This window comes from Corvus moneduloides, chromosome 4, assembly GCF_009650955.1.
Source record: "Corvus moneduloides isolate bCorMon1 chromosome 4, bCorMon1.pri, whole genome shotgun sequence".
NCBI classification, from domain to species: domain Eukaryota; kingdom Metazoa; phylum Chordata; class Aves; order Passeriformes; family Corvidae; genus Corvus; species Corvus moneduloides.
In genome coordinates this window covers 35,795,556-35,821,879 of record NC_045479.1, presented here as the reverse complement: position 1 = coordinate 35,821,879, position 26,324 = coordinate 35,795,556, and the positions used below count along the sequence as shown (strand labels likewise).

Below are 26,324 nucleotides of genomic sequence, written 5' to 3'. Positions count from 1 at the left end.
GAGCTGAAAACTGTTCATCTTTAAAATATATGAGTCATGGGGTGGGAGAGGCCAAGCCACAGACTGAATGGGCTGAGAATGCAGGCTCTGAATACTGTTTTTGTCTCTACTAGTGCATTCTGGTAAACAGTATTCTGAAGTACTTAAGTATTGTATGTCGAGACCTAAAAAAGGCTTGCAATCTAGTTAATATCTGTGAACTTAAATGGCTGTTTAAATGACAGCTCTCCTAAATAGGTACTCTAGGTACTGTGTCGAATAAATGCTCATCTGTATGAATGAGGATGGGAGAATTTCTCCTGCCCCACCAGGAAGTGTGTGGTACAGCCACTATCTTCTTTTCATTCTATTGCTCTAAATTTCTCCCTTGTTTTAGGAAATAGTTCTGTGCCTTGGGTTATCTCTTTTATTTCCTGTTTTAATAGTTGTTTCCTTTCTATTAGCAAAAGCATCCCTCCATATTTACCCATCTCCACAAACTTACCCCTGTCCTGGTTTTTCCTTCTAGTTTTGAGTGGACACTGGATCTGGTAACAAACTCTTACAGTCAGGAGTTTGCCATTTCTCTTCTCTGTATGGTGACACCTAATGACAGGCACACACCTGAGAACTGTTGGGTTTTTTTTTAAAACCACTGTTTCTTTTAAAACAGCTGGACTGTTACAGTCCAGAATTTGAGAACTGATGGGTCTATTTTTGTGTGACACTCACTGTGTTAATCACATTCTGTATAAAGTCTGAGAGGCTTTCCAGTAGTGCTTGGCTTTCCTACCACTGTTTGTTCCCTTATCAGACTGTTCATGAAATTTGCAATAAAAATGCCAATAATTACTTTTTCTCTTCTGGTTTGCTCATTTGCTAGAGAAGTTTTTATTCTGGGTTTTGATTTACAGAATATCAAAGGCTGTGGAGCCTCCTTACAGTCACTGTTCTGCAACTCAGTTGCTTACGCACAGTCACCTCTACCATGAGATGTGTACCTCTTTAACAAACAATATGTTTATTGTTTTTTCCTCTTTAGTACCATTCTACATAATTGCCTGTAGGCAAGGAGGAAGGGTTGTGATGTGAGTGGAAAAAGTGCTGTCATCAAATAGATAGTAACTTCGAGCAGTGCTATTTTTTGGCGGGGGGAGGGTGGAGGTATATTTAAAATTAGTTCCTGTTTTGTTATATTACAGGCCTGAATTCGGTCAGTAATGACCTCAATAGTGCCTGTTTTAATGTAATCCCTGCTTGCTGACTGCTGTTCCAAGAATGAAAATTTAAGCCAAAAGATTTAATGAAATCCTTTGGGATTAGTGCTCACTGGGCTGGGGAAATTGCATATCAACCATTTCTTTGTATTCTAACCATACGGCTTGGTATTTGAATAGGAGGGTGTCCAAGAGAGACAACTCTGAGTTCATCAATAATTTACATTTTTGTTACTTACAAACCTGGTATTTGGGATTCTGTTGCCATAGCAATCCATCTGGGCCTGAACGGATAGTGTTTTAAGTGGTGCTTGTATAGAGATTCACAGTGTGTGCTTTAAATCCCTTCTAAAGTAATCCTCAGATCTGTTCTGTGACTTATTTGAGGTTTCAACAAAATCGGTGTTACTCACAGCAAAAGTTGATGCTGAGCAAATTAAGTCCATAAAATAGTGGAATATACATATGATTAAGGACTGTAAAGTTCATGATGTATGACAATTTCTGTTTCGATATGTGAAATGATTAATAAATGCCCACAACTGCATTTTTTTCAAAATACATTTAATTTGTTGCACATTATTCAACTAGAAATTATCCAGACTCTGTACTGGTTATTAGCTAATTTAAACTTCATAATCAAATGCTAGCCTCATTTTTCCAGATGTCAGTTCTATGTTTTACAGGATGTCAGTCTATTCATAATACTGTATAACTTCCACTTTCAATTAATCTGATTTTCTCTCATAAATAATTCTAAAGCAGAGAATAAAATTTGAAATTCCCATTTTCAGTTCTAAGACTACTGGGCTTGTGTTTTGAGGATGTGCTGCTAAATTCAGTAGGCTAAACACTAGCTGCTTTTTTTGAGTTTTAGTTTATATTTTTTTCATTTTGCCACACAAAATTTCGAAATAGTTTATTCACAACCTCCTAGATATGCCACATAAGTGGGTGTCCTCAGGTTTGAAAGACAATCAATAAAGTGAGCAAATCTGGGCTAAGTTTCAGCTCTGTCAAAACCAAAACCCTCCTGAAACTGATTTCTGGAGATTTTATTCCTTCATGACAAAAATGTTGTCCAGTTGTGCTCTGGAACTGTCACTGGGCCATAATGATGATATATTAGCAGCTCTTTATTACTCCAGAGTATAGAGATTCGGTTTGCAAAATTATTCCTCAGTCTTTGAAAGAAGCGAGAGAAGAATAATACTCAAATAACTGCCATATGCTCTACTAATGAGTGTTTAGCCCATAATCCTAAACAGACAAAAAGTGTTTCTTCATGGAGTTTGTAAAAGATCACATAGTTGTTCCTGGCTTTAAAAATAGTAATGGAATAAAGAAACTGCAGATGGCCTAAGATATCTTGAGAAATCTTTTATTTACCATGCAACTTCCCTTTCATCTTTTGTATCACAGTTCACAATGAATAGTGAAACATCTAATAGAAGGGGCTTATTTTTTCATGATTCTGTGATGCTAAAAATGTTCTTTGTCACCTGTAATAAATGTAAATCCACTCTATTTCTGTGTGAGTTAAACAAGAGCTTCCTGAGAAAAATTGCAAAGAATGCCTTCCTTACAGCAGAGTAGGGTTTCATTTTGTGAGCATATATGCATGTATAATCTTAAAATCAGTGATGTTGACTGAACTGGTTTTATTTTAGAGCTCCAATCCTGCCCCAGTTTGATGGGATTATTTCCATAATTGGTTACCATAAAGGTGACTGGGATCAGAGAGTTTAGAATTAGTGAAAAAAGGCTTTGTTTGCTTACTTTTCCATATCTGTATGCTAACTGAAGTAAAAGTTGCAGATCATTTAAATGAGTACTTAGCCTAAAACTAAATGCCTTAAAGTACCTTCTGTAGATTATATTTGTTAAATATAGATTACACTTCAAAGGGATATTACAAGATGTATTCACACATATCAAAATCTGCTTCTGTTGATATTTCCAATGGTTTCATTAGGAAATGTCTTCCCTTGCAAATAGTATTGGAATGAAAACGGAGCCTTGGAAGATACTAGCGGTATGACAGATGCTATTTGTAGCTCTGGAAATACAGTTGTCACTGCAGGGGATGCCCTGCACTGAAGACCCACAGGAGTCCATAACCAAGGGTGAATGAATTAATCTTCTAATATAATCTAATAAAAAATAGCCTGTATTTAATAGTAAGTGATAGAAATACAGTTGAATTTCTTATTAAAAATTTTAATCTTTCTCTACAAATGCAAATCTTTCCAGTTTGTCTCCTTATATTTTAGCTGTGAAAATCTTTGCAAAGAGTGATGGTATTTAGTCTCCTGGAAAACTGTTGAATTTTATTGATTAGTTTTTACTTATTTATTTTAGATGTGCATTCCATTTTTCATATCTTTTGGAAACTCAGACTATCAGCCTCAAAGGAGTAAGCAGGCTGTCTCTGTTTGCACTTAATGCAACACTGCACTTACTCATAGTTTCACTTAAATTTGCTTCTCTAGTGCATAACCTGTATTTTTATCCAGTTATTTACAATTAGTACTAGAGTAGACGTTTGTCTTTCTTTTCCATTTTCTGTCTTTGCAGCAGAAGGAATAGTGAGTCTCCTGAAAGGCTCAGTAATAATATGACTCAGCTTGACACAGACAGCTTAGAGAAACAGGGGAAGATTGAGACAGTGTACCACAGAGCAGGTGTGACTCTGGGTGTTAATTTCTCTAAGGCACTTGCAGCTACCTCTGCTCAAATGCCAAATATACACAGGGACCTGAACCAAAACCCTGGCTCTGAACCCCAGGAGAAGGTGGAGATTAGAGGATTTTTTTTATTGAACCCTCTTTTTGAGTGTGTCTGAATTTCAAATCCCTCAGTTTGGGAAGACTTGACTTGACAGCAAGAGGCAAGGTTTCAGTTGAACCCGTTCAATAGATATTTGAGTACAGTAGTTCAGATTAGGTCTGTACCAGAAGATTTTATACAACTAATACAGAGCACCAAGTGAGGTAAGGTGTGCTAAGGCTATTGACATGAGTTGACATTTGATATGAGTTACAAACTGTGGAATGAAATCAGCTGTGTTTTACACCAGCATCTGAATTATTCTAAACCCTTTGGAACAAGATTTCAAATCATTGTCCTGCTAACCTTGCATCATTCAAGTGTTCAGCTCCTCACTGATGTCTTGGACATAACAAAATGGGCTGTTAGATAGAAGAGCTGATCCCTAAGGTTCAAAAAAGTTTTAAACTTAATAACATCGTAATAGTGTATGCTTCTGACTCATGGATTATATACCCCTCAGCTCCAAACAGTTGTTAATTGTTGCTTAACGGGTTTCTTCAGTAGATTCCCATACAAATGAGTGATTTCTGGTATATCAGAAATATTGACAGAACGATACAGAAAGAAATACTAATTTCTTACTAAAAAAGAAGGGAAAATTAGTTTTTATAATTAGTTATGGTTTGAGTCCTGTATTATTTGAGTCATGAAAGATGGTATCTTAGAGTGAGATGGTGGATGGAATCATGATTTGCCTTTTTTTAAAGACCAGAGTAAGTGTTGGTGTGCTGTAGTATGACAGTTTCAGATCACAAAAATTTCATTTACTTGTTGATGTAAAATTAAAAATACGTTTGTCTGTCTTGGTAACTATGTATTTGGCTCTATTTTTTAACTGCTTCCAAATTGGTCTTCTTCATAATTAATGCCTTCACAGCTTGATTGTGCTTGCTCTTTCACATCAATGTTGCCCTTATTGTAATCCTTATTGCCCAGCAGTCCCAATTTTCTCCCTTCTCTCAAGCAGCCTTTATTAATGAAAATTGCTAACAGTAAAATCTGCAAAGGCACAGTATGCTGTGTTCCTTCAAATGCTGCCTTAAAACTTACCTCTGTTGCAATGCCTGTAAACTGGCCAAGAAAGACTAAAGCAGCTGGTGTGCTGTGTTCAGTTTTTACCATACAAATTTTCTGCATGAAACAGGAGTGAGGCATCAAACACCGCTCTGCAGCATGTTCCACTCTCCTCCAAAAGTGGTGAGGAAGGCTGTGGCTGTCACTGGAGGCATATGTTCTTTCTTCCTTGACTCCTCAGTCTAATGGGGTGATTCAGCCAAGATCTAATACGCTATGAGAATTTGATTTTGACCAGAGGATTGCCAGCCTCAGAGATGTGAAAGCCTGTCACCTTCCTGGAACTGGGGAAAGCTGCAGGTGCCCAGATGAAATTAAGATACCCTGCATTAGGCTGAGTTTTCAAGAGAGATTTGTTCCCTGGACCTGTGGATTTCTCATCTCTGCTGCTGTTGTAGTACGTAAGACTGGAAACTGTTTTTTAAGGAAGAGGAATGATGTGAATTTTCTCTTCTGGGTGCTTTCACAAAAGCCCAGGGTTTTAAATATTGGAGTAAGCCAAAACTAAATCTGAAAATGGCAACCTTCTATGGCACAAAGGAAACTAGATAGTTAATTTTAAATAGGTGATAAATGCATGTGTTTGTTTTTCTTACAGAAGCGTGGAGTCCTGAATAAACAAAGAGAAGAGAGTTAAGCACACATTCTCTACTCTGAACAGTAAGTGACCAAATTACGTACTCTGAAGATAAACACTACTTGCACTTCCTTTTTAAAATATGTGCAGTTCTTCTCACAAGTGTAAGAAATTAGTGCCGTGAACATTTCTGCCTTTTATCCAACTTAGTTTCATTTCACAAGGGTAGACTTCTATAACCTATAACCTAGAATCCTATAACCATCTCAGGTAAGAGGCCCAGATATTCCACACAAAGTGTCTTCATTGCTGCCCATACTGAGAATATTGCCTTTTTCATCTCAGTAGAAATACATTGCAATAGAAATTATAATAGACAGTACCAAGATAAAAACAGTATTACACCAACATTTGCTCACACACGAAATTTTGCAGAAAAACAGATTTATCACTGTAGTCAGATCCTGCTGGGTCGGTGTAGGAGCAAAAGACTTTTATGGGTTTGTGTTAGCCACCTAATCACTGACTACTTGTTCTGACCCGCCCTGGTCACAGCTGTGCTGTTCACTGCACAGTGCAACCAATTACAGTGCATGGCTGCACTGGCCTTTGACAACTACAGCATTGTAAAACATCAAGAAGTTAAGAGCACTTGCTGAGACAAGAAAATGAACCATGTGTGCGTTGTGGGTGATATTATTGACATTGTCCCTAGAAAAAAGGCTGCTGGTGAAGTACTAGTCATGACAAAGTAGAGCACAGACACTGCTTTCCCTGCCAGTCCAAAGCAATACGCCCTGGGAACTGTAGCTGATTATACAGGTGTACCACATTGCTTGGGTATCAACAGGTGGCAGTATGTTCTGAGAACCAAAGCAGGTGAACATGTGTGAACACATTTCTATTAACAGTTCCAGCAAAACAGTTCCTCTGTGCTAGGTGCCAACAAAGCCTGCCTTTTTTGTGGTAGATGATTGTGGACGGTAAGTAATGTGCAGAGAATAGGTGTTCTTTAGCACAATTCTGCTTTTGGAATATACATTTGGCAGTACAAGGTAAAGAGTTTTATTGTCGTATATGAAATCCCTATTCACTTAGCCAAACTGGCATATGGAACAGGCTAGTTTTGAATAGAAATAAATCTTGACTACTTCTTGATAAGTAATAAAAATAACACTCTTTATTGGAAAAGAATGTGTGTAAACCTCAATAGCAAAAAAATACCCATTATATCTCTGGGCATCCAAGTTTGATGATGGGTTTTAACATGAAAGGAAATGTGTGGCATTTCACTGAATCCAAGAACAGCACAATGCTTGTTTGTGAATCTTGTGTGGTTATTTGTACTAAACTATGTTACCAGTAGGCATCTTCTACATATATAGCAAATGATACATTAGAACCATTAGAAAAAAATATTCTGAAAAAACTTCTCAAAACTCCTGTTTATCTAGTCCTTTGATTTTTCCATTTCTCCTTCTGTCAGTCACACTTGCCTTTCATTTTCTCTTCTTTCCTGTGTGATTCCTGTGGTTTATATTCCCTATATGCTATCACACCTCTTTTTACCCTTTATCTTTCAATTTTTTGCCACACAGTCAATCTGCTTGAACTTCATATTTTCTGCTCACATCTCCCACACAGGGCCATCTCCTCTTACTCTTGGCAGAGCTGCACTGCGGAATGTTTCTGATCTTGGGCAAATTTTGAGCTTGCTATTTCTAGTATCAAATAGATACTCTGTAGAGTAAGAGCATTATTGCTGCTGTTGGGTCATAATGCACAGAATAATGCCCTATGCCTATATGTAAGGAATTCACCAAAGGTTGCAGCATGGTGTAATACGGGTCAGCTCTTGCAATTTTATTTGATGTGTGGAAAGATACAGTGGAACTTTGGGAGTTGTTATTTAATGCATGGGATACCTTCAACCTAATCAATTATGCTTTACTCCCTCTGGATCTGAAGTTTTGGCAGCAGATGACTGATAGTTACATGAATAAATATTAGCAATTCCAAGCAGTTTGTAAAATTCAACTGATACTTGTATACAAAAAATCCACAAGTTGTTATAGACCTGCTTGTAGAAAATAAATGTCACTGCTGCAGATGCTGGAAGGTCTTCTCCCCATTTGTGTTTCTGTGTCAAGTGGCCAGAACTCACAGGCTTCGGTTTCAAAATAGCATGGATTTATTTGTGTATAGTGAGAAAAAATGATCAACTATTATTGGTACTCCTTCACATACAAATTCTCTCTTCTGCTGGCAGAGTAGGTTGACAGAACCTTTTCATAGTATCCATCAGTTAGTTTTATTAGTTGTGGTATTATGATTATAAACTACAAATGATCTAACATAAAATGAATATATAATTGCAAAAATGAAACTGTAGTTTTTATTTAACATTCGTAATGTGAAATTTATTTAACACTCTTGTTGGAATATACATGGAAAATTAGAATAATGAAACAGAAATAAAATTACTCTTACCTCTCATCCATCATCAGTGAGAATCAATGCTACCAGCTTGATCAGGCTATACATTGACCCATGGAGGGAAGTTCAGGTATGGTATCTGTTGGACTTCTAACAACACCCTTGAGAACTGTGTTATTCATAATATTCATAAACGAAGTAACCAGTCATTCTTCTGACACTGGGATTGATAAATTGGATTGTGAAGTTGTTTTAGAATAGATTTTTTCCTTCAACCTAAATTAAAATCTAAAGTTTAAAATATCCAGTGCTGAGAGGCAAAAAAAATTGGATTCCCCAATAAGGAGAAAATAAAACTACAGTTAATATTGTTCTTATTTTTAAAAGGATAAAATAAAATTCACAATGTATAGTATGTTTTGTGGGTTTTATGTGTTCTCAACTTTATTTTAAGTGCAAGGGCCTTTGTAATTTGTCTTTGATATTGTAAAGGATTACAGATATCCTTTGTGGAACAGGGAAAAAATCTTGCAACGTGTGTTCTAAAAAAGGTCCATTGTCCTCACATAGTCAGCAGAAATCAGATTTCATCTGCCACAAACTTTGGTTTATCAAGGAAGTGGCGAATAATTGGTGACTGGTTAATAACAGGATTTTTTGTTACTCTTGTTTAATAAAGGCAAGTTCAGGTAACGTGACATAAATTAGGAGATTGCACAAGCAAAGTGCTGGTACAGAAGAGGGATAGCCAAAATCCAGACTCTGCTGTGAGCAGATGAGAGGAGGCTTAGCCTGCTGAAAACTACTGTATGGGCAGTTTGACTCCATTATGTGTAGAAGAACTAAATTCATGTTAGACTTACCATTAGCCCATGAGCATGCAACATTCCCCTTGTTTGCCCTAATATCTATTTCAAAAGCTACTGTGTTTTATATTTTACCATTTACCATATTATATCTAGAGGTAGGTAATGTACCAGAGATGAAGTAGTTAAATGAGGGGTTTTTTTGTTTTGGAACGGTCAGTTGTGTAAAAGTTGAATTTAGGAGTATTCAAAAAGAAATGAGCCTGTGGTTCCGGCATCTTCTGTACTAATCACAATAACCTTCCCTTGCATTATGATTTCAATCTTTCATGAAGTAATCTAGAAGCAGCATGGAAGTACCTTCATTCCTTGTTTTTGCTATTTTGTCACAGGTTTTAAAATTAAAATTCATGTGCATATACTGCAGGCTTGGATAAAATTGTTCATTGGAGTGTTTCCACTACCTGAAGTCTTTAATGAGGTCTTCCCCTAAATTAGTTTCACTCTGTTTTTTCTTCCTCACATAGTGAAAGTATGAATTTCTGGTAAATTATATAGTAGCATTTGCATAATGTAAAGGTTGTTTACATTGCCTCTCTTTTGGTTATCATGTCAAGACTATTCAAAGGAGTCTATTCTCTATGGCTCATATGCTTACAAAATTTTGTGCCTCAAAACTTCATTTTTCTTTTTTTTATCATTCCTGTATTACAGACACAGCTTTGTGTTTTTTGATGTGACATCTCTGACATGGATTTAGATTCTGTACTGCTTTGAGGTATGTTAGTTAATGCAGCCTAATTTTGCAAAATGGCTCTGTAGTTTAGTTCCCTGGGGCTTCAGTTTAGTTGTCATCTATCATTTTAGCACTGTGATTGATTACTCTCTGCTATTTAATTTATCTGCTGCAACTTCTAAGCTTTTTCTTTAATTGGTAAACACATACTTTTCTAGACACATTTTCAAATGATGTGTTTTCCAAGTGCCCCAGAAGTCATGCAATCATATTTTTCTCAGCTAGGAATTTAACTGTTTGAGCCATTTAATGGGTTTCAATAAATATTGGCTGATCTTTTGTCTATTGCTTGGAAATTTTGAACTGGACATCTGTGTTATATTTTCCATTTTTCAATGTTATTGTATATATATGTATTCTGAAATACAAGCGTATTTACCAGCTGCTTCTTCATCCACCAAAAAACATTAGAAGAAGTCAGCACCTTTCTTACGTGTAGGAGCCAAATGCCTGGGCTGCTGCTGTGGCAGTAGATTTTAACCACCTTTGCACATTAGGTTTCGAAGGCAAAATATTAATTAGTGTTTTTTGCTTGTGGGAATTTCATAAGCCAGCTTCAATCAGAAGCGTTAACGTGCTTATTCTCTTCTGTTGTATACTCTGTTCCTGTACTTTACTGTTTTTAAACAGCGCATTGAATGTCAACTTGGCTATGATTTTAAATCAGACTGTTTCAGAGTAATGTCATTTCCATTTAAGAAAGAGTTGGTTTTTGGCATGAAGTGATACAGTGTGTAAACATTGCAGCAGTTCTACACAATTACTGAGGCAACTTTCAAGAAGCTACTACAATGAATTGATTCTAAGATCCACATATCAAAGAAGTTGTAATGTCCCATTTTCCCAGCTACTGCAGTTTTTATTATGGCTCCTTGTATTTTTTAATGGGGATGTTAATAATTTGTTTAGGGTTTTGGGTTTTTTTTACTTTTAGTTACTGTCTAATATTTGTGATTAAAATCTCTCAATAAGAAGAATTATACTGTGTCATCATAATGCAGCTTTGCTGACGTTGGTAACTGCTATTGTAGTCCTGTCTAAATACAATCAAACAAAATTAGTAGACATCTGTAGTGTTGCATGCTTTTTAGGGTAAATTGGTGTTCCTTTTTTTTGTGAGAGCAAGCTTTAATCAGTATTCCCCTTTTGTTTCTGATTCTTAATCTTGTTGTGCAATCCGCTTTTAAAGACCACCAGGTTAGCTTCGGGTATGTACCTTAGTAATTTGTGGTAGGTCACTTCCAGCCCAAATTTCCTTCAAGTCTTGGAGATAGCCTGTTTTGTCACTGCTCTTGTCATGACTTATGCTTTGATTAGGAAATAAGAGGATAGGCTTTCTTGTCAACTCTGCTGTTCCGCATTTATGGTACATGAAGCTTAACTCAAGAAAAAGCTAATATGATACAAGTGATTATGAAACATATAGGTTAAGATGACTCCTCAGTATGGAGTTGGTGATCACTAAAGGACATTATTTGGCAGTTTTGGATCATCTCCAAGAGTGACTTTGCTCTTCAGTGATGACATTTTTGTTTTCTTCTTTTAAAGTTTCATACTATAACTTTTAGTTTGAAGACATATAGCCATCATAAACATTACATTTTGACAGCTTTCCTTATATAAATGAAACTCTTTCAAGAGTTTATTCAGAAATGAGAAAAGATGCAGCTTAGACCTGTTTACAATCATATCTATAAGTTACAACTATATTGACAACATTTATCTGTGAAAATGGGAAGAAAATAGGAAATTCAGTTACTTTTCCACATAAAGAAAAATGTTTTGCAAAGCCATTAGCACATAAAAATATGTTTTCTGATGTCAGTCTTCTGTGTTTATATTAATATCTGAAGTACATGAAAATGGGCACAGTAGAATTTTTCTTTCAGTAAACAATTTTGAAAATACAAAATGGGTAAGTATATTTGGAAAGGCATGATTCCTTGGATTAGGATTTTTGGGCAGGGGGATATAAATTAGAACAACTAGAAGGTAGGAGTGATTGAGTGCTGTGGAACACATCAAATATATCGGCAGTGTGTCTGCAGTGTCCTGCTGCTATACCTTCAGTTTTGCTCTGCTTTGCAAGAGGCAAAGACGTGGTTTTGCTGTGAGAGGACCCTCTGCATGACGGTTCTGAGAGCAATATTGATTGATGGTTTTCATACTAGTGACTCCTGTAGCCATGCTAATAAATGGAACAACAGTACTTTGAGCTGAGGGCACAAGTTTTTGAACATGCTATTCATGAAGCACGCAACATTAGGCCATCTTCCCAGTCTTACCAATTACAAAGCTTCAGTTAGGCTACTAAAAATGCTGAGATTCTTTTTCTCTGTGGGCCATGTACTTGGGAGTTTTTCTTGTTACTGCTCAATTTCTATGACTGCTTCAGTCCCTCCAAAATCTTAAGGTTTAGAAGTGTATTTTTTATTGAAAGGTGAGATTTTCATTCAGTCGCATGGATCCAGCGGCTGAAGCTTCGAAAGATAACTCCCAAACATTTATTGCAAAGTCTGGTGATACTGTGTAAATGCATGATAGCCTGGAGGTCTCTGCTGGTACTGAACAGAGGTACACTTTGATCTTTCACGTAATAGGTCTCCCAATACCTTTTCATTTCTAACAAAAATAGTGCCCAGGCTGCTCTTATACCATAAGCCTATTTCACTCATCCTTATAAGTTGTGATGCCAAGTAAGAACATTGGTTTTAGGAAGAAGGGTGAGGAAAAAAAAGAATAAGATGTCATTCAGACTGTGCAGCCTTAACCATTTTTGATGGTATTTTGCTCTTAGAAGCATTTCTCAGTGGTTGAATCTTTTGTTTAAATGAAATTATTGACATGGGCAGGGTTTATTTATATAATTTTACTTCAGGGATAATAATTTTTAAAACTTTAAAATTCATTAAACAATTGGTTAATAAACCACTAGCAATAAAACTGTTAATTGTTTATCCTGTAGGTAACAGTGATTCCTTTTGGAGAGTTATGGCTATTGGGCAAATGTGCCCAATATATAGATAAGTTTTTAAATGGGCATTACATCTAAACTTTATAATTCTGTCCTCAGAGATTTCTTAAGGAGAATAGAATCAGTATCTTTGATATTGCAATTTTCAAAAGATTTGTTAGTTGACATAAATGACTTGCTTAAACCCTCTTGAGTAGCTTTCCTTTTCAAAAATGATATGGTGGCACATAGTAACTTTACAGAGGGGTTAGAATTCACTCTGGTGGTGAAATGGATAGTGTTGTTACTGATGTGAAACGAGTAAGCTCATACCTTCTCAGTGTTGCAAAGACCTTGAAGAACTACAGAACTATGTACTGCTGTTACTTATCTTATTCTTTCAGATTCTGAGATTGTTCTGAATATTGATTTGTCCAGCAGTTCAAGCTTCTTAGAAGGTGCCACTGTGTTTCAGAAATGTGTTCATTAGTACCTAATTATTTTTGATGCATGTTAAAAGAAATTGAGATCATATCTGTTGTTAAATAACTGTCTTTAAAAAAAAATTGTCTTACTTGGTGGTTCCTAATATTGAAAATACCTGTGTATGGCTATGAGTAAGTCCTACAAACATCAAACAGTTTTTCTTGCTGCCCTTTTTACCAATAAAAACTCCCTGCCTCCATTATTCATTCTCCTGGGAAAAAACAGCAGCTTTTATAAGCCTGAATAATGAGATGGGGCTAGGAAAAGGAAAGCTCTGGTGTAATTACACTAATCTGGTACATACTGCTGTAACATATACCCCCATATTGTTTCTGATTCTCCTTTCTCCTTTCATCTTTTGTTCATATTCCCATGTTTCTCCCTTTATTATTTTGTTATTTGCCACTCTACCTAAGCCATAGGTATGCTTGGGTTGGAAGTGACCTTGAAATCATCTAGTTTCAACCTCCCTGTCATGGACAGAGACACTGTCCTCTAGATCAGGCCGCTCTAAAGCCCTATCCAACCTGATCTTGAACACTTTCAGTGATGGGGCATCCACAGCCTCTCTGGGCAATTTGTTCCAGTGCCTCACCACCCTCACAATAAAGAATCTTTGTGGCCCTCTCCTGGATTTGCTTATGAAATTTTAGTTTTTCTTTTAGAGCTACTTTTATTATACTCTTCTGAAAAAGATCCCTCATTACCCCGTGTCACCTAATTTGTTCTCTTGTAGTTCCCATAGTTCTTGATCTTCTTCATAATAAGGATTTCAAAAAGATAACAATAGGGATAAAACGCATCTGCTGGAGTGCTGTAACTAGGTTGTGACTGAGTTTGCAAAGAGGGGCTCAAGCTGGGATGGTGCCCATTTATGTGATCAGAAATGTGTGTAGACATAAAGCAATGGTTTTTATGCGTATGTTCCTTCCTCCCCATGCTCAGCTCTCTTAAAGTCATGCTATAGAACAGCTAATGAACCTGAGGTTTGTACCTTTTCCCTCTGTAAACATTTGTTTCTTTAGCATAAGCTCAGAGGGCTTTGGGCATCTCTTTATCCCAGTCAACCAACTGTCTTTGTAGCTTTGCTCCTACTTTTTCTTCATTTTCTACCTGCTGTGGGTATGAGACTATAATGTTACATTACTTCAGATAGAACACAGTAAATTTGCTTATAAATGGTATATGAATACATTAGCTTTTTGCCTTATTTTTGGTTGTTAAACCCTTCGCTTTAGCATATACTACTTTCTCCAAATTATCTCCCTATAGCACGCAATGTCTGATCTGTTTGAAGAGCTTCTGATTTCTGCTGATTAGATGTTGTACTCAGGGCACCAAGGAAACCCATGTTTGTGTGACTTTTCTTCTTGGATGCACACGTGTGTGCTCTCTTGCTTTCGCTGTTTCTTGCATTTTTTCCTCTGTTTTGCTGGAACAACTATGTCCTCAGTTGTCAAATTGCTTTCTCTCAGATAAAATTCCAAAGCTAAATTGAAAGAAATCAACCCAGAAACTCTGGCAGATGATTAATTTCTACAGTGAAACTGAATTTTGTGAGTCTTAAATGAAAAAAACATGTGTTATTTGAAAAGTACAGTATTAGGCTTGTGAAAAGGAATCTCTAATACTTGGCATATAAAAAAAGAGATATGATAAGATTATGAAACCTTGAGGGGGTTACTTGAATCATCAACTTGTGTCTAGAGAAAAAATAAAGCTCTGTTTTATTAATCCTAATTGTCCTTTTATTTGTTGCAATATATTGTATCAGGTTTACAGCATCTCTTCAGCATTAACTTCCCAGGAACAACATCACTAAAGTGCAACTATCAGCCAGCTGAATGCTACAGATACAACCTGAAAACAAATATGGATGATTAAGCAAGGTATTGTTTTTCAGAAACAGCACATCCACTTCTGTGTAGCATCAAGAGGAGAATTTAAAATTGTGTACAGGGTTCAATAAACTGTTGAACAATCTATTTACTGACTAATAAACTGTTTTTGTGAGTTAATCTATTGGTCAGTAAAAGAGAAAGAGGCAGATTATGAGTTATAGATTGTTATGAATAGCATGGTAGAAGGAAAACAGTTAACACTAGAACTGTATTACAGCTGTGAATCATTGCTACTTAAAAACATCGTGGCTATGAAAATGCATTCTCTAAAAAGTTGATTGAGGTATGAGTAAAGGCATTTCCATGATACTTGACGCCACTGTGTTGCCACAATTAATGTGTGGCTTTCAGGAGGTGAATCATCATTGGCCATACGTGACTTTAGCTTTGCCTGTTACTAGATGTATATCCTGCTTACCAAAATATTGCTTCATTGGTTTCTTAGCTTAGAAGTACAATATATGTGCTGTCACAACTTCTTTAGCAGAAAGTTATGACAGGGTAGTTAGACAATTCATGTAACAATTTAGAATTCATCGGTTTAGAATGACCGGAGCTGTGTCAGTTGATTTTATACTGTGGTGTAACCTGCCTTATGCAAATTATCTCAATATGGGGATTTAGAAATGCTTTTAAGGAGATAATGTTTATATGTAAGTATTCATAAAGTAATTGAAGTATAATTAGTACTTCTTATGGGAACAAGCTGGAGAAGCAGAAGAACCCTGGGTTTCAGTCACAATTTTTGATGTCACAAACAATCAAATGCTCAACTGATCCAAGAAAAAAACAGCCAAAATAGAGAGGAGGAGCAATCAGAATCTTTCTGAATAGAAGCATTCATCAGCTGTCACGTTGCTGACTTTTTAAGTTCAGTTATCATGTTTGGACTTGGTGTGGTGCCAGTAAAAAGGATTTGCTCATTTATTTTCAAGTGATCAGAATATATTTTAGGCCACATGTAGAAATAATTAGAAAATACAGTAGGCTATTCTGAATAAGAAAGAATGAATAAGGTACTTGCAGTGATAATACAAATGAGGAAGGATGAAAGTTCACCATTATTTAGATTTAAAAGGAATCTCCATAGGAACTGCATTAATTTAAGATACTTAATACACATATTATTACCTCTTACTTCTCTGATTGAGTGAAACTTATTTGGTCACCTAGAATTTGATGTGAGTGTACCATTGATTTGTTGGGCTGCCCCCGGTTGCGTTATTGATTTATCTCAGAAAGTGCAAGAGACTGAAATTAAAGAAATAAGGGGGAGCATGGTGATGTTCTTTGGTAAGTTAAGAGGTAATAGTATTTGTAAGAAAAGAGGAGGGCCAAGAATTACATTAAGGCTGTTTATTTGTTTATTCACATCTGAAAGATGTGAAAAAGGTGTAATGAAAAAGTTATTTGTTATTGATGTGCTAGCTATATTGGTAAAGAAGAGAAATGACAACTCAGAGCTAGAAGAATGAAGGTACAGGTTTTGTCAAAATATTAGTGAGCTCTCTAGATACCCTGATGAAAAATTGCCACTAGTTGGTTCTCTTGTCGTTGCCTTGACCTTAGTATATCTTCTGTTGAGCTTCTGTCATTTTCATCCAAAATATGAGTAGCCATTCAGAAAGCTTTACATTTTTCTTCTAGACTCTGCCTGGATAAAAACAGTGGAAATACTTGGCAGTGACAAATGTCATCTACTCTGTAGGCAACAGTTATTGTGGTCTGAAATGATGTTGAATGCTGCCCCAGATGTTTCCACAGTTAGGCGTCTGTGGTTTATATTGATGCTTGCTCACAGACTAAATGGTGTCAAGTGTGTTTTGGATGTGTGGATTTTGTACAATGCTAACAAACAATTCTAATTCAGTTGGGTTTTAGGGAAACTAATGATGGTATGTGCACATCACTCAATTTAAATACCTTTCTGGAGAGCATACTGAGGCAGCTTGACTATGTAAGAGAGTGTATATATTTCTGTGGGTTAAGACTTGACTTTCTATTTATTTTAGAGAAATATCTTTTCCTTGGTAAGCACAATCTTTTATCCCTCTTACGGCTTTTTGATAAGAGCTTATCCATGTCTTGGTTGCCTTGTCATTTTCTGATGCTGTTAGGGAAGTGGTGCTTCTCTGCTGCATGAAATTTACGGACACTTGCTCTTTTTTTCCCCTGAAACAATGAGTTGCAATACAAGACTTTACTCAGAAGAAATCTGAAGTGAATTATGTTGCTTTTGTTTTGGATGGAGTTTCATATATCAATACTGCTAATTGTTTTATCACCTTATGATAGGATCACCAATAAAATACTGTACAGTCCTTATAAAATTCACAAGAGTTTGCATATTTACTGGAAACTTAGCACGTCCTCTGCTCTGACTCACTCACTTTCCATGGTCATGTATCCCTACTGCCTTATTAAGGCATATAAATAAGGGAGTCTTCACATTAGCAGTTCTAAAAGTTAATAATTTACATTCACATACAGAAGTGGCAAATGCTTTGAGTGGTTCTCAGCTATACTTCTCATGTGTGGAGAAGTGTCTGGCAGATGCTGTGCTGTTAAAATGGTGGGATCTGTGGCAAGGGAGTGATCCGATGTAGGACATACCTGCTGGCACGGTTTACAGTGCACTGGAAAATATCCTGTCTGGTGGGGAAAAGTTTTGTGGGAAACCTTAAAATTCTACTCACTTTTCACAAAACTCTCATTTAATTTTCCAAGAGAAGTTGTTTCTATCCTTTAGTAGAAAATAGAGCACATTTCTACTGTAGTTAATTTTTGGATGTGCAGTAGGATGTGATTTTTTGCTAGGTAAAACTTCCTAGGAAAGATGAGTCAGTTCTAAAGGATCTTACTCTCTTCTGTTATATGATATGTGGGGTTTTTCCTCTGTTGTTGTTTTGGCTTTCTGTTTTTCTTTTCCCTTTTTGCTATTTCTTGGTGTTATGCATCTTACTATTTATGTCTTTACATTTAGTGTTTGTTCATTGCATTTGGAAATGCAGGTGACTACCAAGTGTTTGTTGGTAAGTAAGTAATGCTAAGTATGGTCTAAGTTTATGAACCTTGAAACTTGACATCTCGAAGATAGCTACAGAAAAAGGAGACCCTGTTCTTCAAGAAAGTTGTCTTTCCATTTGTCAGTCACCACTTAAGATGGTCAGTTGCCAAAGCTGTCACGCAGAGAGCAGGAAGTTGGGTAACCTGGTGTAGTATATTTGTGCTTAGCTGTGCGCTCTTGCCCCTCTTAGGCGATTTGTGTTCTTGCGTCTTCTCGCGTGCATACAGTGCCATCAGGACAAGGAACCAGTTCACCCCCAGGTTACAATAATGCTACTTTTCAAACTAGCAGCTGTGTTACCTAAGGAAAGCCCAATAGATGGCCCTTCCCCAGAGACTGAGCCTATCCAATTCAAAGCACAGTGTGATGCCTTTGAAATGTAATTGCTAAAATGCCACCCATTTATTCCAGTAGAGCTGGAAGATACACAGGTAAATTTTTTAGCTTTTTAATTAAAGATGCATATCTGAGGTAACCTAGCAAAAGGCATTTGCCTAATTAACTCCCTGTAGTTCACCATTCTGTCAGTTGCTGACAGTTAGTAAATATTTGGTTTCTTTAAGCTTTATATCTCTATGTGAATGATTTAGATATTATCGTTATGGAAGAAAAGATCAATTAATTTCCATGTCTTCAAGGATATCTGTTTGGACTTTCCAGGTCATAGTACAGCTTAAACAAATACATGGGTATGTGAAACTGAATTTTCTCTCAATGTGATATTTTTGCTGCTATGAGAATCAAAAAAACTACCATTTTTTCCCATACAAAGGAGTTAAATTCTGTAATTCTGTGATCTTCTGCAAGTGACAAAGTTGTGGCTTTATTTTTTAAATTTACAAGTATGTTTTTAAAAGTCTATTTTTGTAGGGCATGTTCAGAATCTCTTGAAATTGCAGTACATAAGAGGGAGTGAATGATGGTCTTTAATAGGAGTGGGAATAATATGTAACAGCCCTATATCAAAAGTCACTATGTAAATCAGTTGTATTCTGAATTGTATGTGATTATCCCAGTTTCAGTGGGGATAACAGGCTGCTGTGAAAATGAGCAATTCTTATTGTCTGCACTGTTATTTTCCATCCCACAGTAAAAGTTAAATTCACTCTTAAGACCTAAATTAATATTTTATGTCAAAGCTTGAGGAACAAAGAAAGGCTTTGGGGGGGGGGAAGTGGTGAAGTTTATATGTGTAATGGAAAGCTGCGCTAAAAAAGACATTTTGGTTAATGCTGGTTCCCATGGTTACTTGCAAATAATTATGCAGTTTTAAAAACACAAAACTCTTTTTGCAGTCTTACTTCCAGGCAGATAAGTGTCCAGCAGTTAGTTACAATTAGCTATATAAGAAGTAAATTGTTAGCCTTGATCTTTGAAATTCATCTTAGCTTACATATGTTGCACCTCTACACACTGCATTTGTATTGGCTTCACTAAGTTTCGGTTTCCAGGTTAGGCAATTCTGTCTCGCTTGACTAATCTTCTCAGGTCACTATCATAGTTTGTTAATACCTCCACAGCTTTTTACAGTAGGCTATGAAAGTCTTTAAAGACAAGTTACTCTTTTCTAAAACAGAATTTATTCGACATGTAAGAGTTCTGGTCTTTTCTCTTAGGGCTTTTTTTTTTTATTGTGTACCTAATTTTGTTAAAACCATTCCAGTCAGGGAAACCACAATGATGAAAATGCATCTTTCTGTGAAGCTTGGTCATAAGACACCACTGTTCTTTTGCACCTCATTCATAACAAATAAAATTTTATCTTATTAATAATAGTAGTAATATGAATATTATATTTTTAATACCACATTAGCATTATGCAAGAAATAAACAGATTAGGCCGAACTACCCAGGTTTTTCTAAATCAAAAAGCATGCTTCCAGTTCTGCCTGTGTGGGTTCCCTACATTACCTGTCTTGGAACTGCACAGTTCGTGTCATTGCAGAATTAGGAAAGCACAGGAGATAGCTTAGAACTTGCACTTCCGTAGTGAAAAGATTTTGACACTTGTGTATGAAGAATTTTCAGATGATTCTTGCTGTTTAGATATGTGTGAAATCTTTCCATGTTTGCAGCATTATTTTTATGATTTGTCAGAAATAGGCATAACGAGATGTCGTCTCGCATCAGCTACACTGGTTTTCTGTTTTGTCTTTCTTGTCATTTTTTGACAAAGTTTTTTGCTGTTGGAACAATAAATCACAATTTTTGTAATTAATATGTGATAACATATTCTATTTAACTTTTTCATGTAGTTGTATTTCTAAAGTATGATAAGCACTCAAATTTCTAATTAGATTAACTGCTCTTTTCTCTTTCAGCTTAACACAGAGATCTGGAATACAGTAATTGATTGCATAGCACTTTGATTATTTTATCTTTTGATCTGAAGTCTTAGCATCATAGTTTCTCATTACCATGAGTTGTGATGATGTTTTCAGGATGATGATAAACCATAAAACAATGAGGAGGGGAAAACACTACTTGATCACAATACTTGCTCCTCATTTTGCACACTGAGAAGGGAGGCTGGTATCGTATCAGCAGGTGTAGGGCAGAGGAAGCAAGAGAAACATTTTGATTGCCTCCAAAGCCTTAGAATCACATAATCATTCATTTTGGAAGGAACCTTGAGAGGTCTTCCAGCCTGGCTTCCTGCTCAAAGCAGGATCAACATTTGAGTTTAGACCAGATTGCTTGGCACTTTCTCCAGGCAAGTCTTGAAAGCCTCCAAGGATGGAGTTTCTGCAACCCCTTTGGGCAAACTGCTTAATTATCCTGTTGTGGAAATGTTTTTTTTCATGTTCAGTTTGAACCTCCAAGTTTCAATTCATCATTTTCTCTTGTTCTCCCACAGAACTCTCTATGTACAAATAAAAATCATTGTGATTCATAAATACAATTTACTTAAGTTAGTATTGCATGCAATTGGAACAACAAAACAGTTTGTCGTGTTATGTTTTCACCTGAATTCATATACAAAAAGTATAAATTGAAGTGTATAATATATAAAATTAAAACCAGCTTTTAAGGCAAAATCCAGGAATTTTCTCATTTTAAAACTTTCAAGGAGGTATTTTAATGTTAAATTTTCCATACTTAATTTTCAAATCTCTTGTTTTAGGCCAGTTTTTCAAGATCAGTATAATTTCACAAATACATGCTTTTTCCATCTCCAGTGGAGGAGTTCTCTGGCTAAGTGTGCGCAAACAGATTCTCAGAATGATGCTTCTCTAATGGCTTTTCAGAGCTGCTGCTTTATGAGATCATAACATCTGGGCTGTATAAGAAAAATGTATCTGGATTTTCTATGCAAGCAAAATTAAACTTCTTTATCACCAATAGATAGATCTTTTATCCTTTATCAGTCTGGAAAGCTTCCAGTCTGAAACACTGGAGAAACAGATGTAAAGCTTATCTGGATGTTAGTCATATTAATGAACTCGAAAGGGGATTATAGGCATTGTTACCCTGTCAATTCTTCAAGTAGGGAATAATAGGAGTGACCACACAGCTACGTAGCATGAATGTGAGGGGGATATGCCATACTTTCTTCACCAAAAGTCATCATTTGTCATGTGATTTTGTTACTAGAAGTAGCTAGTTCCTTACTAAGTCTTAAATTCAAAAAGCTGAATAAGGTACTTTCCTAAAAAAATATTCACTTTCCCTATTCTGTCTTTATTTTTCTATAGACATCAGTCTACTCCTCTTCACACTAAATTTTCACTGAGGAATCTATTCCCTTTTAAGTGTTTACTTAATGGGCTTACCAATTTTTCCTCTTTTGGAGTTCTATCTTACTTCTATGCTCAGTGTTTTCTTCTTCTATCCTATCTTGGTTCCAATTTCTTATTGCCACTTCACCTCTCCAGTCACATTTCAGCTACAACATGAGACAGCAATTACCCATTTTGCCCCTAAAGATCTTACGAGCTTAATTTTTCCTGAGTGTAAAAATTAACTTGCAGAATTGCACAGAGCTCACTCAGAAAAATACTGGGATATGGAAGGCTAAAACTGCCAAACCCAGTTTGGGTATATGAAAATTACACTACAGTAGACAACAGAACCATACTCCAGAACCCTCCGTGTGTTGATTGATAACTTGTTTCAAACTGAGGCTAAAATGAAAATGAGCTTGTCTCCTCAGTTCCCTTGTAAAAGCTACTGCATGTTTAAAGTACAGACTTTGTTCAGCTAACCAGTTGGCCCATTGTAAATGCTTGATGTTCATTCTGTATGTAATTTGTTGCTGTTTTTACCTTGGAAACAAGAGTATTTCACTGTGATTGGTTCCCCCTAGGTTTTTCAATGGAACGTAATTCCTATTTTGCACGTATCAGGAAGGCCCAAGGAAGGTGGCAACTCTATTTTTCAAGTTTGCAGGCTAGAACCATTTCAGGTTCAAAAGATTCCTGAAGAAACACAGTGTTCTTTGATTCAGTGCCTGTGATTTGTTATGGAGCTGTTTAGATTGAAATTATATGTGGACAAATTAAATGTTTACAGTGAGCTAATGGCCTACAAATAAATACATTTTTAGTGGATTGGAAAACCTAGCCTTCAGCTTATTATCCATGTGTCCAAATAAATGAAATAATAATCTGATGCAATGACTACTTCAGGTGAGAAAACACATGGAGCAGTCTCCAAAATAATCTGAAGACATGAGTTCAGTATTGTCTAAAAATAGTGCAAGTGAAATCTGTGCTGTCATAACTTATTTCATCATGAATTAGTGTTGTTCTTCATGTATGAGTAGCAGCAAAGTAGAATGGAAGGTTAGTGAATATATAATGAGTATGAAAAGGTCACCCGTACAGACAAGAAACTAATTTTTTTTCAAAATTAGTGTTGGTGGATTTTTAAATATCAATACAGAATTTTGCAATTACATTAGACTCTGGGCCTATCATGTCGTAGTAGATTGCATTATCAAGTAATGGTCTACAGATGATTCGAAGTTTTACAGTTTCATCATATTATACTGTTTCATTATTCATTTTGTATCCAACAAGTAATGCAAGGACAACTGTGCTTTTAACATAGGAAACAAAACACATTTTCAGTCCTGCGCAAAAAAACAAAAAAAAGTTTTCATATACCTACACTTGGAAAAAGATTAAATTTGGATTGTTGATTGTAGTTGTCAACCACATATATAGTCCTTCTCCCATTGAGATATGCTTATATAAAATTATGGCTGAAGTGTTGGGGCAGGAGGGAGAGACAGAGGAGTTACTGCACATTTATTTTTCTTCTATGAAAATATGTATATGTGTATTAAATTATACATCTGTATTTTTAGATCTGTGTATATTGATACATGCAAGTTTCTGTCCATGAGAATGAAAACTTCCTGTAGTTTTGATGTTAAAACTCTAAATTAATAAGCTACAGTTAGGCAATGGTGACAATACTGAAATAAGTAGTTCTGCATGTTTAATCGCCACAAATCAGAATCTGGAATGCAAATAATTTAACATGAAAAAGGGTCCGAAAAAGTTTTCATGTAATTTTTATACAATTAATTAAAACTCATCATAATATAGTTGTCCACGTCAGAGTTAAATTTTTGGCAGTACCTGGGAGGGAGTGTGACTGAAGGGGTGCAACTTGGAGGTTTTTCTGTAGCACCTTACCTCATTTCCGGGGTGGGAGTAAGGGGCTCTTGCTTCTGAGGAGAAGGGTGTTCTTTCCAGTGGGAGAAAATATGGTGGGGAAGAGCTGGTTGTATTATAGAGGGCTTTCTGTGTAAATAGTTTCCTTGTGTTATACCTTTTATTATTAATATTGTTGCTGTTACTAGTTTGTTTATCTCATTGCTGTTTCCAGTAAATTGTTTTTGTCTCAGTCTGTGTTCTGTGCCTTTTGTGCTTCCAGTTGGAGGGGAAAGGGGGAGTGAGTGGCAGCGTGGTTTTTTCAGGACTACTAAATTGGAGAATATCATTCCTAAACCACAACAGTAGTATAATTTTAAATGCATTGTAGATAGCCCCACACATTGGCAGACTGAAAACTACAGGTTTTAAATCAAACATTGGAAAATATAAATTGCTAGTAATAAATAAGCCTTTCCATTGGCCTCAGAATCTGCAATTTTACTTGCATGATCATGTCATAAAATAACTGAGGCAGAAGGTTCTAGAATAAAAGCTAAATGCAGAATGCTCAGGGAAGCAGCAGGTACTCATACTTTTGTTTCCTCTTCATTATTTAGTGGGATATTCACATGTTCTAATCACATCTTTCTCTGAGATGGGTTTATTACTGTTTTTATGTGGGCTTTTCTGTGACACAACATTATTATCTAGTGAGGGTACTTGGATACTAAGAAACTTGCAGCACCCGTGTGAAAACAGGAAAGGGTTTTACTTCTGTTTTACAAAGGGGTCAATAAGGCACATAATGCACAAGACATGTCCATTCATTTTGTGTGTCCAATTAGCACAAGACCTTTAACATCCTGATTATTTCAGAATGTTACTTTTTTGCAGCATATAATGCTTTAAGAGCCTCCCTTGGAGGGACTTAAAATTGAAAGGAGGCAAGACACACTGTTAGCATATTTCGTAGTTATTTATGGAGAGCAGAAAAGTGCTGAGAAAAGTTCAAAGCCAGGTACTGGTGCGGGAGCGCTTCTCTATAGCACTGCTCTTTGCTTCTCTTTCCGCAACTGCTTTTCTCTGGATTTCTTCCACCTATAATGGTTTGTGTCTTGACACACAGTGTCTTCTCTGAATTCTTCATGCTAGCTTGCCACATGCTTGTGTACTCTTTTCTATACTGTATCTGTCTGCTCCTTCATGCTTCTGTCCCAAGTCACTTCCTGCCCTCTGTCTCTTCACTCCCTCTTCTGGCTCACGTTCATCCTTTGGCTGTTGGGCTGGCCTCTAGTTTCCATCCCTTATTCCTATCTATCCAAGTCTCCATGCCCAGTGTTGGTCCCAGGGCATACAAACCTATACATGCTGACCAGCCATCCCCATAGATGATTCATATCTTCATCTATTCCTTCCTGTGTGATTGAAAGCCAGTCAAGTCTGTCTTTCATGCTTTTTCATGCTGTCTGGTTGCCTCTAAGGCTTCATAAGAAAAGGTGCTTCTTTTATTCTGAATTTCTGTGCGTAGCACTATTCCTATGTTTCCTCCTGCTCTACAGTATAAATCTGTGGTTCTTCAGTTCTTTACTGGAACAAGTTGATTGCAGATGGAAATCTGGTTGATAGCTGCTGATACTTTGTCTGTACTGCAAATAGACAAACCAAGGACTTTTTTTCTAAAGGCGTGTTGATTAGATGGATTTAGACACTTCACAGAATCAACACGTTTCTGGAGCCAGGCTGAACCTTCTGCCAGACTGGAAACAGGGGGAGGAGTAAAACTTCTTGAAAGATTAATGAGATTTCCTTTTTTCCTCAATATTTCCTTTTCCTCTAGCATTATATTTTTAATCAGTTTGAAGAAGATACCCAGTGTGTGAATCTCAATGGTCATCAGTTTTTGCACAGTAAACAGACTAAGAAAATAATCAGAACTACTGACAGCTCATAAGAATAGTTCTGAGGTTTTTGCCTATCAAATAGCGCTTAAAATTGTTTCATGTATATTGCTCTATATGACAAAATTCATAAGCTGTAGATTGAAGATAGATATCTATTACAGTAAACTGCTGAATTTACTCCTTAAAATTGGTATATAAATCATACTTATTCAGCTGGAGGACAAAGTAAGAAAAAAATTCAATTATAGGGTCTAATAGAGGATTGTGTTGAGGTTTGACTGCCATGAAAGGATAATGAAGTATTTTTTAGGCTGTCAATAAGTCACTGTTTACTTCCATTGAAAAACTTAAGCCTTTTTTAATAAACTCACTTAATATTGTGCTATCTTCCTTTCTCAACAAATCTAGTTAGTATGTGTTTACAGCAAGCTGTTTTGCTTTTTTGATTGTCAGAACCTTGGAAAATATCAAGGTCAAACATAGAATTGCAAATTAATGCAAAAGTGTATTCAATATACTGATAGATGATCTACTCAAATGTTCCTATTTTTACGCTTATAATTTTTTAATTGTAAAAGAGAGGAGTGAATTTAATGAGCTGGAAATGATCGCTTAGTGTTACTAGCTAGAGTTGGAACACTTTACTTGGGTGATATGCAGGCTTGCTCACAGAGCTCTGCCAATATGGTTCAG

General features: G+C 36.2%; 1 protein-coding gene across 6 annotated transcripts in view; it reads left to right on the top strand.

The window, feature by feature from the left end:
- SYT1 (synaptotagmin 1) overlaps positions 1 to 26,324 on the top strand; it is a 338,128-nt gene that overhangs the window by 117,311 nt on the left and 194,493 nt on the right. For 5 of the 6 annotated variants that reach the window (XM_032105808.1, XM_032105809.1, XM_032105806.1 and 2 more), the window contains exon 3: positions 5,701 to 5,762. The exons of the other annotated variant lie outside the window; for it this stretch is intronic. Coding sequence is in view for 1 of the 5 variants with exons in the window: in XM_032105809.1 (XP_031961700.1) it covers position 5,762 (1 nt within the window). In the remaining 4 variants the exon portion in view is untranslated. The remainder of the gene's footprint in view (positions 1 to 5,700; positions 5,763 to 26,324) is intronic. 6 annotated transcript variants of the gene reach the window in all.